Raw genomic sequence first — 18,076 nt, 5'->3', positions numbered from 1 at the left:
AGAGGACCCCCCACCCCCCTTGACTGCTGCCTTCCCCTTTCTTTTCTACCTTCCTAGGTTTCTCTCCCTAAGCCGATTCCCCACTGTTGTGTGACATTTCACAGAATGATGAAACACCCAGATACTACAGAGGCATTTCGATAGGTCCAAAAGGTATCCAATGTTAAATTACAAGCAAAGCATTTTATTGCCAAAGTAATCCAAGTACAAATTACATTAAATGTCTAATTTGTACGCATGCGTTGATATTTGATAGTATCTCTACTTACCCACGCAACACTTCTGACACATCTTTGTGTCTGGAATTTTGGTTGACACTGCAAACTTCCTGGAATATATATTTTAAAATACAAGTTAACCTCCTAATTGTCCTTCTCATCATGATGATCCAGCTGAATTTCCATGAACAGGCCCAGAAGTTTCATGAACATACCTTGTCACAACCCAGTGCCTGCTAGACACCCTCGCAAATCTATGCTTCAGGTAAGCACCAACAGTGGCGGAGGAAGGGGGGTGCGGTCCGCCATGGGTGTCATCACTGAGGGGGGTGGGTGATAAAATGAGGTTTTTTAAATTAAAAACTGGGCTCACAAAACTTTTTAGGAATGACCTGGTGGCTTAGGCGCCTGCAGGTTCCGCGCTGCCTGAAACGACAGTGTGGGACTTGCGTCTGCCTACTGCAGGGGTAGGCAATCGAAGGCCCCGTGGGTCGGATGCAGCCTAATCGCCTTCTCAATCCGGCCCGCAGACGGTCCGGGAATCAGCAAGTTTTTACATGAGTAGAATGTGTCCTTTTATTTAAAACTAGTGGTTTTCAGCCCGTTCAATAACGGGCGCTAGAATCCTGGGGTTCGGAGAAGCGCTTGCGCAGCGCTTCTCCGAACCCTGGGACCTGTCCTTGCTGTCGGCGGCAGGGGGACAGGAACGGAGGAGGAGAAAGCGCTGCTTTTTCCTTCTCCGTTCCTCTCCCGCAGCCGCCGACAGGAAGCAGATATCCCAGGGTTCGGAGAAGCGCTTGCGCAGCGCTTCTCCGAACCCTGGGACCCGTCCTTGCTGTCGGCGGCAGGGGGACAGGAACGGAGGAGGAGAAAGCGCTGCTTTTTCCTTCTCCGTTCCTCTCCCGCAGCCGCCGACAGGAAGCAGATATCCCAGGGTTCGGAGAAGCGCTTGCGCAGCGCTTCTCCGAACCCTGGGACCCGTCCTTGCTGTCGGCGGCAGGGGGACAGGAACGGAGGAGGAGAAAGCGCTGCTTTCTCCTTCTCCGTTCCTCTCCCGCAGCCGCCGACAGGAAGCAGACATCCCAGGGTTCGGAGAAGCGCTTGCGCAGCGCTTCTCCGAACCCTGGGACCCGTCCTTGCTGTCGGCGGCAGGGGGACAGGAACGGAGGAGGAGAAAGCGGCGCTTTCTCCTCCTTCCTTCCTCTCCCCCAGCCGCCGACAGGAAGGACGCGCGCACTCTCCCCCCCCGCCTCCTCCAACCGCCGCTCCTCACGGCCAGGGAGGGTTGTGAGGAGGCCTTCGCCGGCCTCCACCCCGGCGGGAGCGGCGGTTGGAGGAGGCAGAGTGGGGGGAGAGTGCGCGCGCGCAGTCTCTGCTGTCCAATCCCTGTATCCCTGGGGCACATGCGCAGTGACCCAGGGACACACGGGACATCTGGACGCAGGGACAACATGGACATTATTATATAGGATGCATCTCTGGGTTATTTGTGGGGCCTGCCTGGTGTTTTTACATGAGTGGAATGTGTGCTTTTATTTAAAACTAGCTGGCCCAGCAATGCATTGCTGTGGGTTTTTGTGTTAAATGGACCTTTTTCTGTTAAATGGACCTTCAGAGTCTCCCTTTAGAGTCCCCTCACCTGCCCTGTCCCAACCCTGACTCCCCTACTGTAAGTTTCAAAAATAAGACTCCCCCCATGCGTGTTCCTGAAAATGTCCCCACCCCCCACTGCTTTGGCTGACTCAGGGTCCCCCCCCCCATGGCTATGTGTTTTTCCTCCCTCCCTTTGTTGTGCCTTGTTCCTGTGACACACACACACACCCCCCCGTTGTGAAAGCCCCATATTCTGTTTGTTTTTGCCTGTGGCCTACTGGGCAATGCTGCGGCCTACTCAGTTTTCCGTGTTCCAACCCACCTCCCACTGCTTTGGCTGACTCAGGGTCCTCCCCCCCCCGTGGCTATGTGTTCCCCCCTCCCTTTTTTGTGCCTCATCCCTGTGCCTCCCCCCATTTTGAAAGGCTCTATTCTGTTTGTTTTTGCCTGTGGCCTACTGAATGGTGCGGCCTACTCAGTTTTCCCTGCTTGGCAATGCTGCGGCCTATTGAAAAAGCTGCAAAAGGACTGTTTTCAGTTGGTTGCTGTGGAATTTTGTGATGTCATCTGGTGGCACAGCTTTGGTGGCGCAGCTTAGGAGGCAGCAGCGTGCGATCTGCCTTTCTACTGGATGCTGCTGGAGTCTTCAGAGCTTCTGGTGGTGACGTCTAACTTGGGCACCACTTTTTGTGTTTAATCATTATTTTAGGTGTGAAAGCTGTGGTTTTTTTGGGGGGAAATTATGCCAGATCCCTCCCTAATGGGCATGGAACGTTGTGGCCGAATTTGTTACATTACGGTTTAGCAGTTACGGAGAAAAGCTGTGACCTCCGCGCGCAATGCCTACATTTTTATATATATAGATGCATCTCTGGGCTATTTGTGGGGCATACAAATTTGTTCATTCCACCCCCACCCCCCAATATAGTCCAGCCCACCACATGGTCTGAGGGACGACAGACCGGCCCACAGCTGAAAAAGGTTGCTGATCCCTGGCCTACTGCCTCTCCCTCAGTCGCCCTACAGCTGAGGGGGAGGCGGCGGAGAGGCTCCAAGCATCGGACAGGCTCGCCCCGCCCCCACAGGGGGATCGCCCCGCCCCTGGCTGCAGGACACGCCCCCGCATTAGGCACCCGAATGGCTAGCTACACCGCTGAGCACCAATCGTACTATATGTAAGGGGGCAGAGCAGCGGCAGCTCCCTCCTGGTGCTGCAGGAGCTATGCTCATTGGGGCAGGGCAGAGCAAGGGAGTAGGCAAATTCTCGGGGACCTCCAGGTTGTTGCTGGTGGCCCTGCAGATGCCTGTGCAATTGCAGGACACTACAGCCAACCCAAAGCTCCCCTGACCTTGCTGCCACCTCACCCTATGCTATCGCTGTGAGTGCAGTGCTATTGCTGTTTCTGCTCCAAATCCATCAGTGTGGGAGCGTGTGGGGCAGACCACTGCTGCTGAGTGTGGGTTTAATCTGCCCTCCAAGATGCTCCAGCACGACCCCCGCAACCCAACCTGAACATTACACATTTGGAACCCCACTCAAAAAAGAAACAAATGTGGCACAAACTTATTTACCTGGGGAGTATTCTGTCAGGAAGCTTGTGCGCCGGGATAGCCACAGGTAACTTTTGCATTTGCCTTGCATAATCAAATAAGCCCGGCAAATTATGGGAATAAAGCTGAGAAGCTTTACCTGCAAATAAAACAGCCAATGTAGTACAAAAAGCTGAACAGAGCAACAGAGCCCAGGCATTTACGCCCCAAATTATTCAAAAAAAGGTCTTACCAGATATTGATAGCAAACAATTGTTCATAACGTACAGCCATGTGCACCGTCGGGGAAATAGCTGATGTAGGGAACAAAATGTAAAGTAATAATAAAAGAATAAAGTAATTTTTGAAAGAGACATCACGATGGGTAAGAAATTGCTATAAAATTGCTATATATATATGTATGGTGAGAGCAGTATATTTTCTTGCGCTTCTGTGAGGCAGAGTGGACATTATTTCCAGGGCTGCTGCTGAAGTGGCAAAACCAAAAGGACTTGCTGCTTTTTTAAAAATTGCTTCAGGAAGGAACGAGAGAGAGCAAAACTCCTTGTTTCCAAGAATAATGATGGTATTATCTGTACTCTCTCTTATAGGAGAGGCTGAGCTTGGTATACAGCAGGGATGAGAGTTGAGGAGTTCTCTGGTGAGAGCTGTCATTCTTAGGGAAAGAAAGCTCTCAGAGGACTTATTCAAGCTGAGCTCTGTAAATACCTTAATCTTGTGGCTCTACATTTACACATACTTGCATTTTTGCATTTAGATTATCTTTAGATGAAGGGCAGCATAAAAATTAAATAAATAAATAAGCAAGCAAGCAAGTAGAAATTCTTGTGCTAATGGAACTATCTCCCCAGTGCTACACTGAATTCCACTCATTATGTTGGGCTACGCTGGGAAATACTAAATTTTAAAATATCACACCACTACATAGGAAAAGCAAAATCTGAAAACAAACCTGTTCCATTGATGTTTCATGGAGCTCATTAAGGTTTAAGGTGTAAATCCCTTCCTCAGCACCAAATATCAAGTACTGATCTACAAAGATACAAATATATTTACTATAAATGCCCCACTTTATCAGGTGAAAGCCCCTTAAAGCAGCTAACAGATTTTAAAAGCAAAAAATGCATAACAATACATAATACAGAGCAGAAGCATCAGCCGTTAATAATAATAAAAATAATAATTATTGGATTTATATACTGTACCACCCTATACAGTGGTGCCTCGCTTAACGAATGCCCTGCTTAACGAAATTTCCGCTTAACGAAAGGATTTTTCGAGCGGAGCTTGCCTCGCTAGACGAATGCGTTTTACAAAAAATTCGCCTAGCGAATCGCGGTTTCCCATAGGAATGCATTGAAATTCAATTAATGCGTTCCTATGAGCAAAAAAAAAATATTCAATGCATTCCTATGGGATTTGCTAGACGAATTTTTCGCTATAAGAAAAGACCCGTGGAACGAATTAATTTCGTCTAGCGAGGCACCACTGTACCTGGAGGTCTCAGGGTGGTTCAAATTAAAAACAAAACAGTAGATAGCAGACAGCACATGAGAGAAGAGTGTGACATTTTCCATTTTCACTTCAAAGCAAGCCACAGTTCTTTGTTATGTATTCATTTGGGGAACTGTGTCTTGTTCTTGATCTGAAATTACAGGTAAATTCTGGTTTGTTTTAAGTAACTTGGGTGAAAATGAATTACAATTCCCCAAGTTCATATGTAACACTGAACTTTGGTTTGTTCTAAAAGAAGAAACATTCACTATTGTCCCCTGTGAAGTAGTGTGAGACTGCAACAATGAAAGAACTTCTTATCAATAGTGTAAGGTTTATCCTGTTCTGGAACTGGTGCTATTTAACTTCCACTGGGTCTACTTATAAAGAAGAATGAGACGGTTATGTGGTAGAACTGACTGCACTACTGTACTTTCAGACCAGCAGATGGAAGCATCACATTTCTGAATGCTTTCCTGTGCAAAATATAAAGCTAGCTGCAAGCTGAAAACTGGACAGGAGACGGAGCTACGATCTTGTTACCCACCTTGCTATGAGGTTTTACAAGTTGTTATTTCTCATTTGTGGTATAGTTCACTCTCATACTTTTAATATTCTGCCATTTTGTTCTATTGGGTGTGTAGACCAGGCCAGGAGTGGGAAAATGTCAGGATCATAAATCTGCATGGGTTTCCGGTTGTGTTAGAATCCCATGGTGTAAAACCGTGGCTTAGCAGGTTATGCTAGTTCTAACAAAAAAAAACCAGTCTCCAACTGGTCAGCAGAGCTATACAGAATTCTGACCAAAGGCAACCATTTGAGACTCATGTCTTACAGATACGAACTGGTAGCATATCTTACGAATAAGGAACTCGGAGGCTAAGGCAAAAGTGATTAGTACAAGACTATTCATGGCAGCAAATGTCTTTACTTGCTGTGAAACCATTAAGAGTCAGAAACCCCTGTATATCCCCTCCAACAGATCCTGGTCTCCTGCCCCTGGGACCAAGTCTTACTCATTAAATTATCTGGAGTCAGGACTGAATAGTGATGCAGCAGGTTCATGGAAAATTAAACAGATATTAAAATACATCTTCAAACTCAAGGTAGTGGAACCCCAAACAGTACAAAGAAGCTCAAAAGGATTTCTCTTAAATGGAAAGTGAAATCTTAAGCCTAAGTGCAAAGTGTACAAGAGAATCTGGGCAAATCAGGCAATTATATGTGAATTGTAGTTGTCCTAGGGTGCCATACTGGCTTAATAAATCTGCCCCAATGGAGCTGTGTTGACTTGCCCAGTATTGTCTCCTGGAACAACTAGAAAAGCAATTTGGGCTTCTGACAGGGTAAAAGCTTTGAAATGTATCTTGCAAATGGATTCCAAAGAGATAACCTGGAAAGCACCTATCGTGTTATGAGGGCAAAGAATACTGCATGGGAGAGAGAAAGTTTGTGAATTCCCAGGGAAGGACAGAACTCTCAAATCCTTACAAAATTGTTCTGAAGTGTTTCTTTCTCATCCTGGCGGAAATTGAATATTACCTCTTGTATCAGGATTTATCCATGAAGTTGCACAATGAATTTTTAAGGGGCATCCATTGAAAACCTTTGAAAAGCAAGCACCCATCTGTGAAAAATAAAAGGACACAATATTTACAACAGAGAATTCATCTCACATGTGTCTTCACTGAATACTGCTTAACTTCAATCACAAAATTAGCACAATCAGTGCACTCATATTACTGAATAAATGCCACCAAAATCTATGGTACAATATTTCAATTCTGCGAGGTGCAGTTTTTCTGCTGTTGCTTCTTGGTGCCATTTTCTTCCTCTTCCTTCACTGACTGTCCTTTACATTATTTGCCCCCCGTGCCATTCAATCTGATTAGCTACAGCAACCAATATTATGTGCTTAATGGGCACATTTCATCATAACGTGTGAGATTTAGCAGTAAAACATTGGCACAGAATTATGTTTGTTGCCACAGCTGATCAGATAAAATGGGAAAACGAGGAAGAGCAAGGGTAAAGATGGAGAAGGCAGATGGTGGCAAGAACAACACTGAAACAATGCAAATATATTTGCAATGATGTTGAAAATGGGAGGCACTTTTTGATACATGAGTGCAGGACAATGTTTTGGCTCAGTAGTAACCTTAAATGCACTATTCTAAATGCTGAAGTAGAGGATGCTATACCACCTGAGAACAAACTCCTTTTTTCTTCAGCAAAGTTGTCAAGAGAAAGGATTGAAGTACATAACTAATTAAATACAGAATACTCAGGAATACTACTTGTGTTAAAAAATGAATGGGGTACTCAGTCTCAGCGTCCCCTCTGATTTCTAATCTGTCACACTGTTTAATTGACTTATTCTGTGGACAATTCCGAGGAGCAAGTTAAAATCAAATATTACAAGCAGGCAAATTCAAAATCCTGTTTTTAAAGAAAGCATCTTAGATATATATTTTATTTGTAGATAACATGAGTTCTGGAAAAACCATTAAGCACAAGTTTTCAGTTCCCACTGCTCCTCTGGAATAGAAAAAGGAACAGCCGAAAGGAAAAAACAAAACCCACTTAAGGTATTATTTTTAATGGGGACCTGGCCTCAAGGAATCCAGGAGAATCCTCGGTTCAAATAAGTGTGGGATCTCCTGACCCAGCCATTCACTTTACTTTGCAGTGAAGAGCATGTTGTGCATAGCTATGGAAGGAAGAAAAGCTTGAAGAGCTCTCAATTTTTCTTCTAGTACATTATTGAGGGGAAGCTAGCATTTGACCTAAATTTTATTTTATTGTAAGTGTAAGAACTAGAATTTGCTTGTGTTAATACCTCCACAAACTTAGAAGGCATAAAGAAGGAAACTGAAAGTTGTAAGAATGAGCACACTTTGTCAGGGACGAAATCCACTCCTGTAGTCTCAAAACATTCAGTCTAGTATTATAAGCTATGCAGAAGAAAGTAGGGCAAGTTGTCCCTAAAGGAATGAAAACCGAAACTGCATTTGACAGCGTGTTGAGTTCTCTAGCCTACTCTCCGACATTTCTAGTAATCAAAATATGCTAAATTAGGTGGACTCTTCAAACTGGAGGCCCAATTTTCTTCTAAGAAGGAATTTTAGCATAAAAGGATATACTATGGCTCAAACAGACTTAGTAAGGGGTATTTAATTTTGAAGTCATCTAATGGGATTCCATCATTCTTCCCTTGCAGTCAGTCCAATTCTGTGATAAAAAACACTGCATTTCAAGATTCAGTAACTGTATTTACCATAGTTAAGAATATAACTATAGCTGAAATATAAATTCAAGTCATTTTTGTAAAAAAATATTGCCTCATACAATGTACCCCATCTACAGACAAGTAAATTACTGATACCTGATCTACAAGACAATGAATAAATAAAAGAAGTTCTAAATTATATTTGAACAGAAGAGCATGAATTGGACTTGGCAGGAGGCCTAGTAAGTGTATTATTATTATTATTATTATTATTATTATTATTATTATTATTATTAGGTGCATCTTCCACATATAGGGAAGCCGTCACTCCAAAACTAGTTCAGCTACATTCTAGCAGTTCAACATATATAACACTGAGTATGAGGGTTAAATCTTTAAGATAAATGGTAGTCAACAATGCCCTGAGACAGAATTTAAGACACTTTGAATAAATCGCCCTATACCAAACTTAATACTTACATGCACTTTTGGTGTAGGAGGAAGACCGTTACTAATTGGTTTCTGGAAAACAAAAATGCACGTTTGAATTGTGACTTTTAAAGATGAGCTATATTTGTGGCACAAGCACTGAAGGAGCAGGGCTCGTACGCATGCATTCATGAGTCCACAGTTTTGCTTGCCATGGTGAATGTGATGAGAGGAATCCCAGCCCTGCTCTCCAGGCTGGATCTGTGGAGGGACTGCCGATTGTCTCCACAGCATTAACCATGGGGAAGATCACCCCTGCTTCCTGCTGTAACCTGGAGAGCAAGATTGGAGCTTATGCAATCCAGGGCCAAAAGCGATGCACTGCTGCTCCTCTCCGCTCCAAGTCCGGATATGGAAAGGTGGTTGGAGATTATTGGTGCAGTTCTACAGGACTTTTGAAGCTCAGTGCAACCTCAGGAATGATCTCCCTGTTCCAGATCCAAATTTGGAGACGTGCTTCACAGTAACAGTATGCACTCCCACTTCCTCGCTTTCAATTTTTTCCGCAGCTCTCCAGCTTCCAGTGTTCCCCTCCTTTCCTCCTCAGGCACTGAAGCATTTCCATGCAGCTGCCTTGGGCTCACTGCCACCTCAGCTCTCTCACTCCCTATCTCTCCCCCGACCTTCATTTTCTGGGACTGGCTTCCTTATTTTGCCTTGCAAACTTCATGTTTTTGGAAAAGATTTAGCTATGTCTGTTATTCCTTTCTGAATATCTTAAGATACGTTTTTTGGGGGGGCACAGGCAGTGAAATGCTAATACTGGGCTCCTGTGTATGTGGTAAAACACGCTAGTGGGCCACCTCCTTCAGACTGATAGCAGCCAGGGTCACAGAAGGAACAGGTAATTCCCTTCTGTCATTTGAGTTCATGAAGGGCTTAGTCCCTGAAGATGAAAAAGCAGTTTTCAGACACACATAGATTCATGGCTTGGGCCTAAGTGGCAATACACTGCTTACTTTTACACATAGACACCTCCATGCAAAAGCTTCTAGCATACCCAGGTGCTCCAATGCACGTATTACAAAATATTGCAAATGAAGATGCCAAATATACAGCACACGTAAACCAGGAAGCGACATGCTCATTTTGAGGCTTCCCCATGTGCTTTACAGAAACAGGCAAATGTAGTATTACCTACCAGAACTTCCTTCTTTTCTTTTCTAGAGAGATTTGTGTGTCTATTCTCATTTGACTCTTGATGGGGAGATCCTTCTCTGTCGCCATTTGTCTGGACAGAATTCAATCCATTACCTTCACAAGAAAAATTCAGGGACCATTACCGAGCATAAACCACCATTACAATTAGCAAGATTCCCAAAGGGTATTTGCTTAATCCAGGGTGGCCAAACCCTTACCTCCCCCATCCCTTGGGCCAACCTTCATAGGTAGGTGGGGCTGCTCATCTGTCAACCACAGCACCTATAAGCTGATCGGTACTGAAAGCAGACCCACTGGCTATACTGGGAAGTTCTCAACTTTACTGGTGTCACATAAGACAACCAATTCAACTTTCCTAAGACAGCCGATTCAACTAAGACTGGTGTCACATATGATGGCAAGTGGACACAGTTTGGGGGAAATGACCAGGCCTAAATTGGCCCATGGGTCTTAATGTGCTTAATGAAGTCATCTATGCCTCAGCTTTAGGTACTAAATGCATGAGGAGCAATTGGGACTCCATTTTACTAATGCCCAAGCTGGAACATGTTCAGAAGTACTACAAGGCCTATCTGTTCATGCTGAATTTTGGGGCTGAGGGACAAGTTTGGAAAGCATGAGGAGATACCAGTGAAGGGAATAAAGTTTATTCTGTTCTGGAGGAAGTGCTGTTTTTTGTCCTAAGCCTTGTGAGAGTCTTCAGTGGCAGAATTCTGTAATCCTCAATGATTGTAGTTTGGACACACTTCAGTACAATGTATCACAGACAGAACATAGTTTTGATAAACATGATTTTATAATTTATTTTATCATTTATTTCCATGTTCAGCGGCTTAAAGAAGGTTGTGGAGGGATGACAACACACCAACAAAATCTAAACAGGGTGTTGTTTTTAAGTGTGCATTTTCTGCTGCTTGACCAGAGCAAAACATGCTTATTTAAGAATAATTCTGGGATATGTATTGAAGAAGGCAAAATTAAACTGCTGTTATTAAAGAATTTGTGAATTATCTGTAATTCATCAACATTACCTAAAGCATTAGATTTCTGTGGAGGTAACCGAGGTGGTGGTGGTCTGGGTGGTACTTGAGTGTTTGATTTTGCAGGACTCTCTGAAACAGGACACCTTTTGATGGTTCCTTGATTATCATCCTCAGAAGAATGCATCTCCTGTGGTACGTAGATGGATTTAGGCTGAAATTTAAAAAATTATTAGTACTTTTTTAAAAAAAAATTCATATCACATCACCTTCATATTAAAACTTTCAAAACACGTCATTAAAACGTGTTTAGGGAATACAGTAGAAATGAAGCAGCAACAGGAGCCATGTATAAGGAATTCTTCAGCTGAAATTTCATGGCTGGAAATGAAAGGCTTTCTAAAAGTCTACAGAAAACAACCCTATTTTATTTGTTTGTTTGAAAAATTTATAACCTGCTATTTCATAAAATATAATGTGGCTCACAACATATAAAATACAATAAAATCTAACTAAAAAAATCTGTAAAGCATAATTGAAAACATCAGTAAAACAGCCTTCAGTCTGTTTTTGGACAAGGTGCAAATCAGATTATGGTTTTCATAAAATCACATATATCACCTGCATATTAGCCAAATAGAATTAACTTAAAAGAGGGACGTAATAATGTATTATGTTCCCTCCACTGACAGAAGCTATCTGTCAACAGACGGAGAAGAAAGTAATTTTTGGTGATTTTCTCCCTGCTTCTGTAGATCTGCTATGAAGAGCTGGGGAAACCTCTGGAGCAGATTTCAGCGGCTGCAGAGTGGAGTAGCAGCTGAAAACTGCTCCCCTCCTCATGTTCCTGACAGATGCCTTCCATGAATAGAGAGGGGGCAGAACTGGATGGAACCCGTGTCTGCCATTCAGCAGGCCAAAAACAGCATGTATACTGGGGGAAACAGTTTGGCAAAGCAGACTGCTAAAAGAGAAGGCAACTGTGTTCAGATGTTTCTACTGATAACGTTACTGTTTTCCTCTTTTTGTAAACTCCATTGAGGTTTGTGTGTTTTAACAGCCAAGCAGCATATAAATTTTATGAAATAAATACATAAATAAATACCTCCACTCTGGCCTCCCCCTTGCCCTGTGCCTCCCCTGCGATAGGCTCTGGGGATGTTGGGAGAACCCCCAGAACAGCATTATGTGGTCAGGAGGAATCATTCCAACTGGCAAGCTAATATACTAGCACAGATCAAATATCTGTATTAGCCAAATTCCACCCATTGACTTCCATTTCCATTTTAAAAACTGACCACGGTTTGTAGTCATCTGTTTGTAGTCATCGGTTTGTAGTCAGATGTTAACAAACCATCATTTATTACAGGAATCTTTCTCTCCTGCTTTCAAGTGAAGCTATCTTAGTTGCCCAAACCAGTTTCTTAGTTTGGAAAGAACGGGAAAATGATTTAAGAAACCAGAAATTGTTGCCAAGGCCAGGCACATGCAGGGAGAATGTGCAGGCATACATTTTCTTGAACCGAAGTTTATGAGGTCAGAGCTGTTACATATGAACTAGGCCAGTAAGCATATTTCCTGCAAGTAGTGACAGCCCCTCTTACCTTTGGCGGTAAAGGTGGTGGCACTTTAGCCTTCATAGTTGAGCTACAAGAGGGAAAACAAGGATGAACTACAAAGATTCAGTGATCATTTTAAAAGTTAGATATTCATTACATATATAAAGAGAGGGGGGTACCACTGAAATGATCTAAACTGGGGTGGGCAATATAAAAACTTGTATTTTTAAGGTGGCCCATGGGTTCTTGACAGATTCCTCAGAACTCCAGTTTAATTTTAAAAAAAATAAGTGTGTGTGGATGTAATTTTCACCATCATGATTGCAGGCAAATGTGAAAAGAATGGCAAAAGCAATCAGGGTTCAGAAACAAGGTGAGTCAATTACAGCAAGTCGAATTCATTGTTTTTCATGTGATTATTAAATCCATGCATCAAGGGGCAGCGTCCAACGTTGCAGCTCTGCTGGAGCAATGGATGTCTGTTTGTGCAATGGAACTTCCTTTTCCTCTTGCTGCACACTCTCAAAAATCAGCTTTAGAGGGTAGGGGGGACCCTCTGGAGCAAATTTTGGCAACACATGGCGAGGTGGGAGGGAGGAGAGGAAACTGAAGTCTTGTTGTGCCAGTGGAACTAACCTTGCAGAACAATGGATTGAATTTACCAAGGCCACATTTTGCACATTAGAAGGCAATATGCTTCCTCTACTGCAGTTCGGAATCTACTTTATTAATGAAGATGATGCATGAATTGCATTACATGCAACTAAAATATGCAAAACATTTTCTGTACCATGTCAGATTATGGTATGTTTCAAATGTAGCCCTCAGTAGTGAACCAGTTGCCCACACCAGATTTAAATTCATAACATTGGAATTTTCAGTAAACATTTTTCTACCAACCATTAAAACATTTAAATTAGGAATACAGCACTTATTGAGAAAACCCATTTGATCACAATTAAATACCAATCATTGAGGGGAGGGGTGATGGTATGTGGAGTTGATTTCAAAGAGGTAGATTATGGCAGAACGAAAAATTAAGATCCAAGGCAGATTAGGCTATATAGATTGTGTTTAGCCAGAGAAATTCTAAAGGTGGCAATCCCACATTCAATACCATTTAAAATTCCGACTAAAAACAGTGAGACTTAAATGTGTATAACAGAATGCTGAACAAGAGACAGGCTTTTAAAAATGATGTGCTATGAAGAACTTTGCACATATTCTCTAAGAGGCTACTAGATGCAAATATTTCTACCCCTGATAAAAAAAATATTTTGTATTTCAGTTTGGCCACAGCCAAGGTTAACTTATTAAAATAGGTAAGAAGACATTCTGTCTTATTCTTGCCCGAACTCCCTATATATCACCACTTATCCCCAAACGGGCTTATGTCTCAAAGAAAAGCCTGCTCAAAAGTCCAGCTTTAGAAAAATGAGATATCAGCAGAAATGGAAATTCTTGATGAAGTATTTTATTTACCCAGAGTTTGGGTTTATGGTATTGATTGGACTCCCTACATATTGCTGGGGAATCACATTTGTTCTCCTTGATTGTCTTTTTCCAAACTCCAGTATTGTCCTGTTAAATAACAGCACATTTATGATATTTTGCATTTATAAAATTGCTACTATACACAGGTTTTGAAAATACACCCTTGATTTTCTTGTATTAAAAACTACAATGCTCAAAGCAACCAGATGACAAATTAGCACAGCCATTCTACTGCCACTTAATGGAAGCAAGCCCCACTGAACTCAATGGCATTTACCATGGAATAGGTTACGTATAAGGTTATACTGTAAAAGTCGTTACTCTTGAATAGGATAAATAGGATTATATTGTAAAAATCAGTATCACATATTGCCTCAACTAATGGCAGAATTCTTCCAGTGGACGGGTCTTTCAGATGAGCTGTTTCAATCCTAAAAATCTTATTGTCAGGAGTATGGGCAGGAGTCAGGCTCTGGGGCCTGTAGTGCTTTGCAGGACTGGGGCCTGCCTCAGCTTGTGCTGGAGAAGCAAGGCGTGGCCACACAGGTGGAGACCTCAGCTTGTGCTGGAGAGGCAAGGAGTAGTCTCTCAGGTGAGGCCACTTGTTATCTCACTGCACCTGGTGGCAGGAGCTGGGAGGGATAAAAGCTCAGCATTTCCCTTCAGCTCTTTGCCACAGCAACGCTTTCCCTGCCTGGTTGCATCTGGCCTCTTGATCCTTGCTCCGTGGACCCTTGCCTTGCCGACGTCTTGATCCTTGCTCCGTGGACCCTTGCCTTGCCGACGTCTTGATCCTTGCTCCGTGGACCCTTGCTTTGCCTTCGCCTTGATCCTCGGCCCTTGGACCTTCGCCTTGCTTCTTGTTCCTTGGACCTTCGCCTTGCTTCTTGTTCCTTGAGCCTTCGCCTTGCTTCTTCCCCCGTGGACCTTCGTCTCTGCCTTGCTCCTTGACCCTGCAACTGCCTGCTGCTGGACCCTCAGCCCTGCTCCTGTTCCTGCTTCTTCACCACCATCTTGCCTCTGGTCCTGACGCCCGCCGACCGGACCGTGACACTTATCAGCTACTACCGGTATATAATCTGCAAGGTCTTTGAAACTCATCATGCAAGTCTAAGCAGGATAGGGCTCCCAAACATGCCCCTTCAGATACAGTACTACCACATGGAAATAGCATCCTGATACATTCTGATGTAGGCTATAAGCACAAATGAAAGTATCAGGATGCTATTTCTGTGTGGTAGCACTGTATGGTGCTGGTAACACCAGCTCCTGTTGTAGAATGTTTTCATCTAAGGCAGCAGGAGAGGAGCGTCTGGTGTTGGTAGCTGTGAAATTGCAATGGGATTATGTAAATTTCAGTAGTAAGTTTTAAATAGAGGGCTGGCGGAGTTCAGATGGGGCAATGTAAAATTAACAGCAATGGTTGCATTGCAGTTAAGTTTAATATTGCATATTGTTATTCTTAGTGAAGTTTACAGGTTGAGTTACAGCTTCAAATTCTTCCTCCCCCCCCCCATAATCATTATTTACATATACTGTTCTTTTTTCTCCCTTCCCTATTCACTGGCCTTCTAGTGGTATATTTAAAATAAATGTTCCAAACAAAATTTTAGCTTCATGAGTCCTATCTAGTCATCACTCTCTCTCACTGGGGCAATTTAAGCAAATCAATTCCACGAGTTAACTATGGTTTGTTTAAACAAGCCTGCTTCATAGCCCATGACATGAAGTTGGTTTGTTTCAAGCAACCCATAGATATGATCAAACACATTTGGTCAGTGCAGGCAACACAACAAACTGCAGCTAATCTAAACTTGAAGCAAAAGCTTCCAAACTTCTCCTTACAGCCATGCCAAAAGGAGGATGGAGAAGAAGAATTCACGAACCCAAGGCTCACGGTGGCTACTTCCTGTCACACTAAACAATGGCTTAGGGTTACGTCTGAAGATGACCAAACTGTGGAGCAAGAAATGTTGGTGGGGTGATCATAAACCACACACAGGCTGAACAAGCTTTTCTTGATTGTCTACGAACCAGATCTACTTTGAAGATTAGCAGAACTTACTGTTTAGCGTCATCACTGTCCCCTTCTTCCTCATCTTCCAGATGTGCGACATGTCCCCTGAGGAATTAAACAGGATATCACTTCTAAATGTCAATTGTCAACTTGTCTTCAGCCATCAAAAGATTTGTTATCTGCAATCCTAAAAAGCTTCTCTTTTAGCAAATCACAGTTGCAAGACAGACAAGCAAGGGGTCCTCTGTAAGCCAAACAAGCACCATTAGACTGCGAGAGATACAAGAAACATACAGTCTGCGCACAAGGAAAGGGACTTCGCAATCAAGAGAGAAAGAAAGTCAAGAATTACCGCTGATGCAGTTCTTCTTCGACTGATTTTAGAAGGCTCCTTTAAAAATAGAAGTAAAATTCAACGACTGGACACATTTAGCAAAAAGCACACAAAATCAGACACACTTTTTATATGATCTGACAAATGTACGTTGTGCAATAAATTACATCAATTGTTTGAATTTTCAGTCTGAAGTAAATAATTATTCAGCCTAAAGTGTATTAAAGTGTGTTCAGCTGTACATCAGCCTGCTAATTAATGAACCTGGGTGGACACAGCTCATCTTAATTATAGTTACTGCTGTAAAAAAAAAGTGTGGTGGTGGGGAGGGGAGAAGAACATACACTAAAATAATGCAATGCCACAAGAAAAGACTGGCAAAGCCTAGAGTAAGAAAGAAGTATCTATCTCCTCCTTTTATCATATTTACACTAATTCTAAACTATTGACTTGACTTGTTGAGTTGCACCATTAAAATCTATTTTTTACAAATAATTTAACATGGATCATTGAACTCTCTTTGAAGTGTTCCCTCACTTACAGGTATTTTATGAAGTCCATGGCACTAAAACTAGTCCTTAAGATCCTCTTTAGCAGACCTGCTGCAAGTACCTCCAACTAAGTGCACAAAGCATGGCTTCTAGGACCTACACACTGGTGACATCCTAGCTGTGGAACAGATTCCACAGAGAGACTCATTTGGCTGCCATCTTTATGGCCTTTTGCATGCCAGATGAAGACCTTTTTATTTCCCAGGGCCCTCAGATAATCTGTGATATTAAAACCTAGGGCTGTGTGACATCTGCAGGCTTAAGAGTTCTCACACTGCTTTTTCTTTTGTTCCTCTATTTTATTTTTTGGAGGCCACTCAGAGAATATAGTATGTTATTGGGTGGCCTATATACATGCAATGAAATTAAAATAAAATGTATTTATTACATATACACACATATAGGCACATTTGTGGATACAGATGCAGACGAGAAAGCTGCCTTGCTATACACCTGCCAACACCAAAAAATTCATCATCCATATATGAGGCTACATTGGGTTGAATCCAGACTACAGGACTAGAGAACTGTGTCTACAGGGTGCTCCACTGGAGGGGAAGGGGAGGTCCAATTCCTGATTTAGACTCCAGAATATGGGAGGTGGCTCTGGAACCTCAGGAGAAATTGAAAAACCACCTGCCCACTTCTTCCAAAGGGAGCCTCTGCAAGATCTTAGTCTTGATCCAACTTGAGTATCTCAAACTAGGGATTCAATAGTCAGTTTTTACTGTAAATGTACAACTGGTTTCACTGCATAAACATCAAATTCCTGATCAAACTGATAACTACATTAAAAACCACTGCCAGATCATTTGGGGGTGGGGGTGGGGGTCGGGGGAGAAAAAGAATGGGCATTACTAAAAATACTCACTTATTTCCACCCAAGAAGTAACTGCCTTGGGGACCTTGACCATATTCTAGTTGCAAATCCTATTGAGAGAAAAGAAAACATCAAGCTCTGTCTCATCTTATTGCATTCCCGCATTAAAAAATAATTATCTAACTAGCTCCGGCTGTTCTTACACAAACTTGAGTCCCACAAATAGCTTCACAGCATATACTGTGATACAAATAATGCATGTTGTACAGCAGATTCCCTCAAATTTCTCTAACAGAATACTATACTTCTAATATGACACTTCTGTGCATTTAAAGAGAGGAAAAGATACAAGATTTGTAAATATTCTGCTTGAGATGCTCTGTTGCACAGTTGCATACAGACAATATCCATAGGTTTCCTGGGCAAGCAGAAAAGCACCTTCCCTTGTGTAAGGTGTAGGCAGCACCCCTGATTTCTGCTAATTTCTCCTTCCTGCTGCAGCCCCCAATGCCATATCCCATACAGTGTTGGCGTAACTGGACATGAGAAGGTGCTAATTTCCTTCATAAGCGTAAATCACCCCATG

The 18,076-nt window shown here is 42.8% G+C and overlaps 1 protein-coding gene across 10 annotated transcripts in view; it reads right to left on the bottom strand.

Annotated features, from left to right (window-relative positions):
* Positions 1 to 18,076, bottom strand: part of MAP4K3 (mitogen-activated protein kinase kinase kinase kinase 3) — a 68,727-nt gene that overhangs the window by 8,747 nt on the left and 41,904 nt on the right. For 2 of the 10 annotated variants that reach the window (XM_035111013.2, XM_035111016.2), the window contains 14 exons: positions 17,542 to 17,600; positions 16,138 to 16,176; positions 15,834 to 15,890; positions 13,757 to 13,855; positions 12,320 to 12,362; positions 10,767 to 10,929; positions 9,716 to 9,828; positions 8,566 to 8,607; positions 6,399 to 6,483; positions 4,315 to 4,394; positions 3,595 to 3,655; positions 3,384 to 3,501; positions 434 to 538; positions 270 to 328 (listed from right to left, as the gene is read on the bottom strand). In XM_035111013.2, the coding sequence (XP_034966904.1) occupies positions 270 to 328; positions 434 to 538; positions 3,384 to 3,501; positions 3,595 to 3,655; positions 4,315 to 4,394; positions 6,399 to 6,483; positions 8,566 to 8,607; positions 9,716 to 9,828; positions 10,767 to 10,929; positions 12,320 to 12,362; positions 13,757 to 13,855; positions 15,834 to 15,890; positions 16,138 to 16,176; positions 17,542 to 17,600 (1,123 nt within the window). The remainder of the gene's footprint in view (positions 1 to 269; positions 329 to 433; positions 539 to 3,383; positions 3,502 to 3,594; positions 3,656 to 4,314; positions 4,395 to 6,398; positions 6,484 to 8,565; positions 8,608 to 9,715; positions 9,829 to 10,766; positions 10,930 to 12,319; positions 12,363 to 13,756; positions 13,856 to 15,833; positions 15,891 to 16,137; positions 16,177 to 17,541; positions 17,601 to 18,076) is intronic. The other 8 variants (XM_035111014.2, XM_035111018.2, XM_035111022.2 and 5 more) reach the window with 5 other exon arrangements.

Source organism: Zootoca vivipara, chromosome 3 (genome assembly GCF_963506605.1).
Source record: "Zootoca vivipara chromosome 3, rZooViv1.1, whole genome shotgun sequence".
In the NCBI taxonomy this organism is placed as follows: Eukaryota; Metazoa; Chordata; class Lepidosauria; order Squamata; family Lacertidae; genus Zootoca; species Zootoca vivipara.
This window is presented reverse-complemented; position numbering and strand designations above follow the sequence as displayed.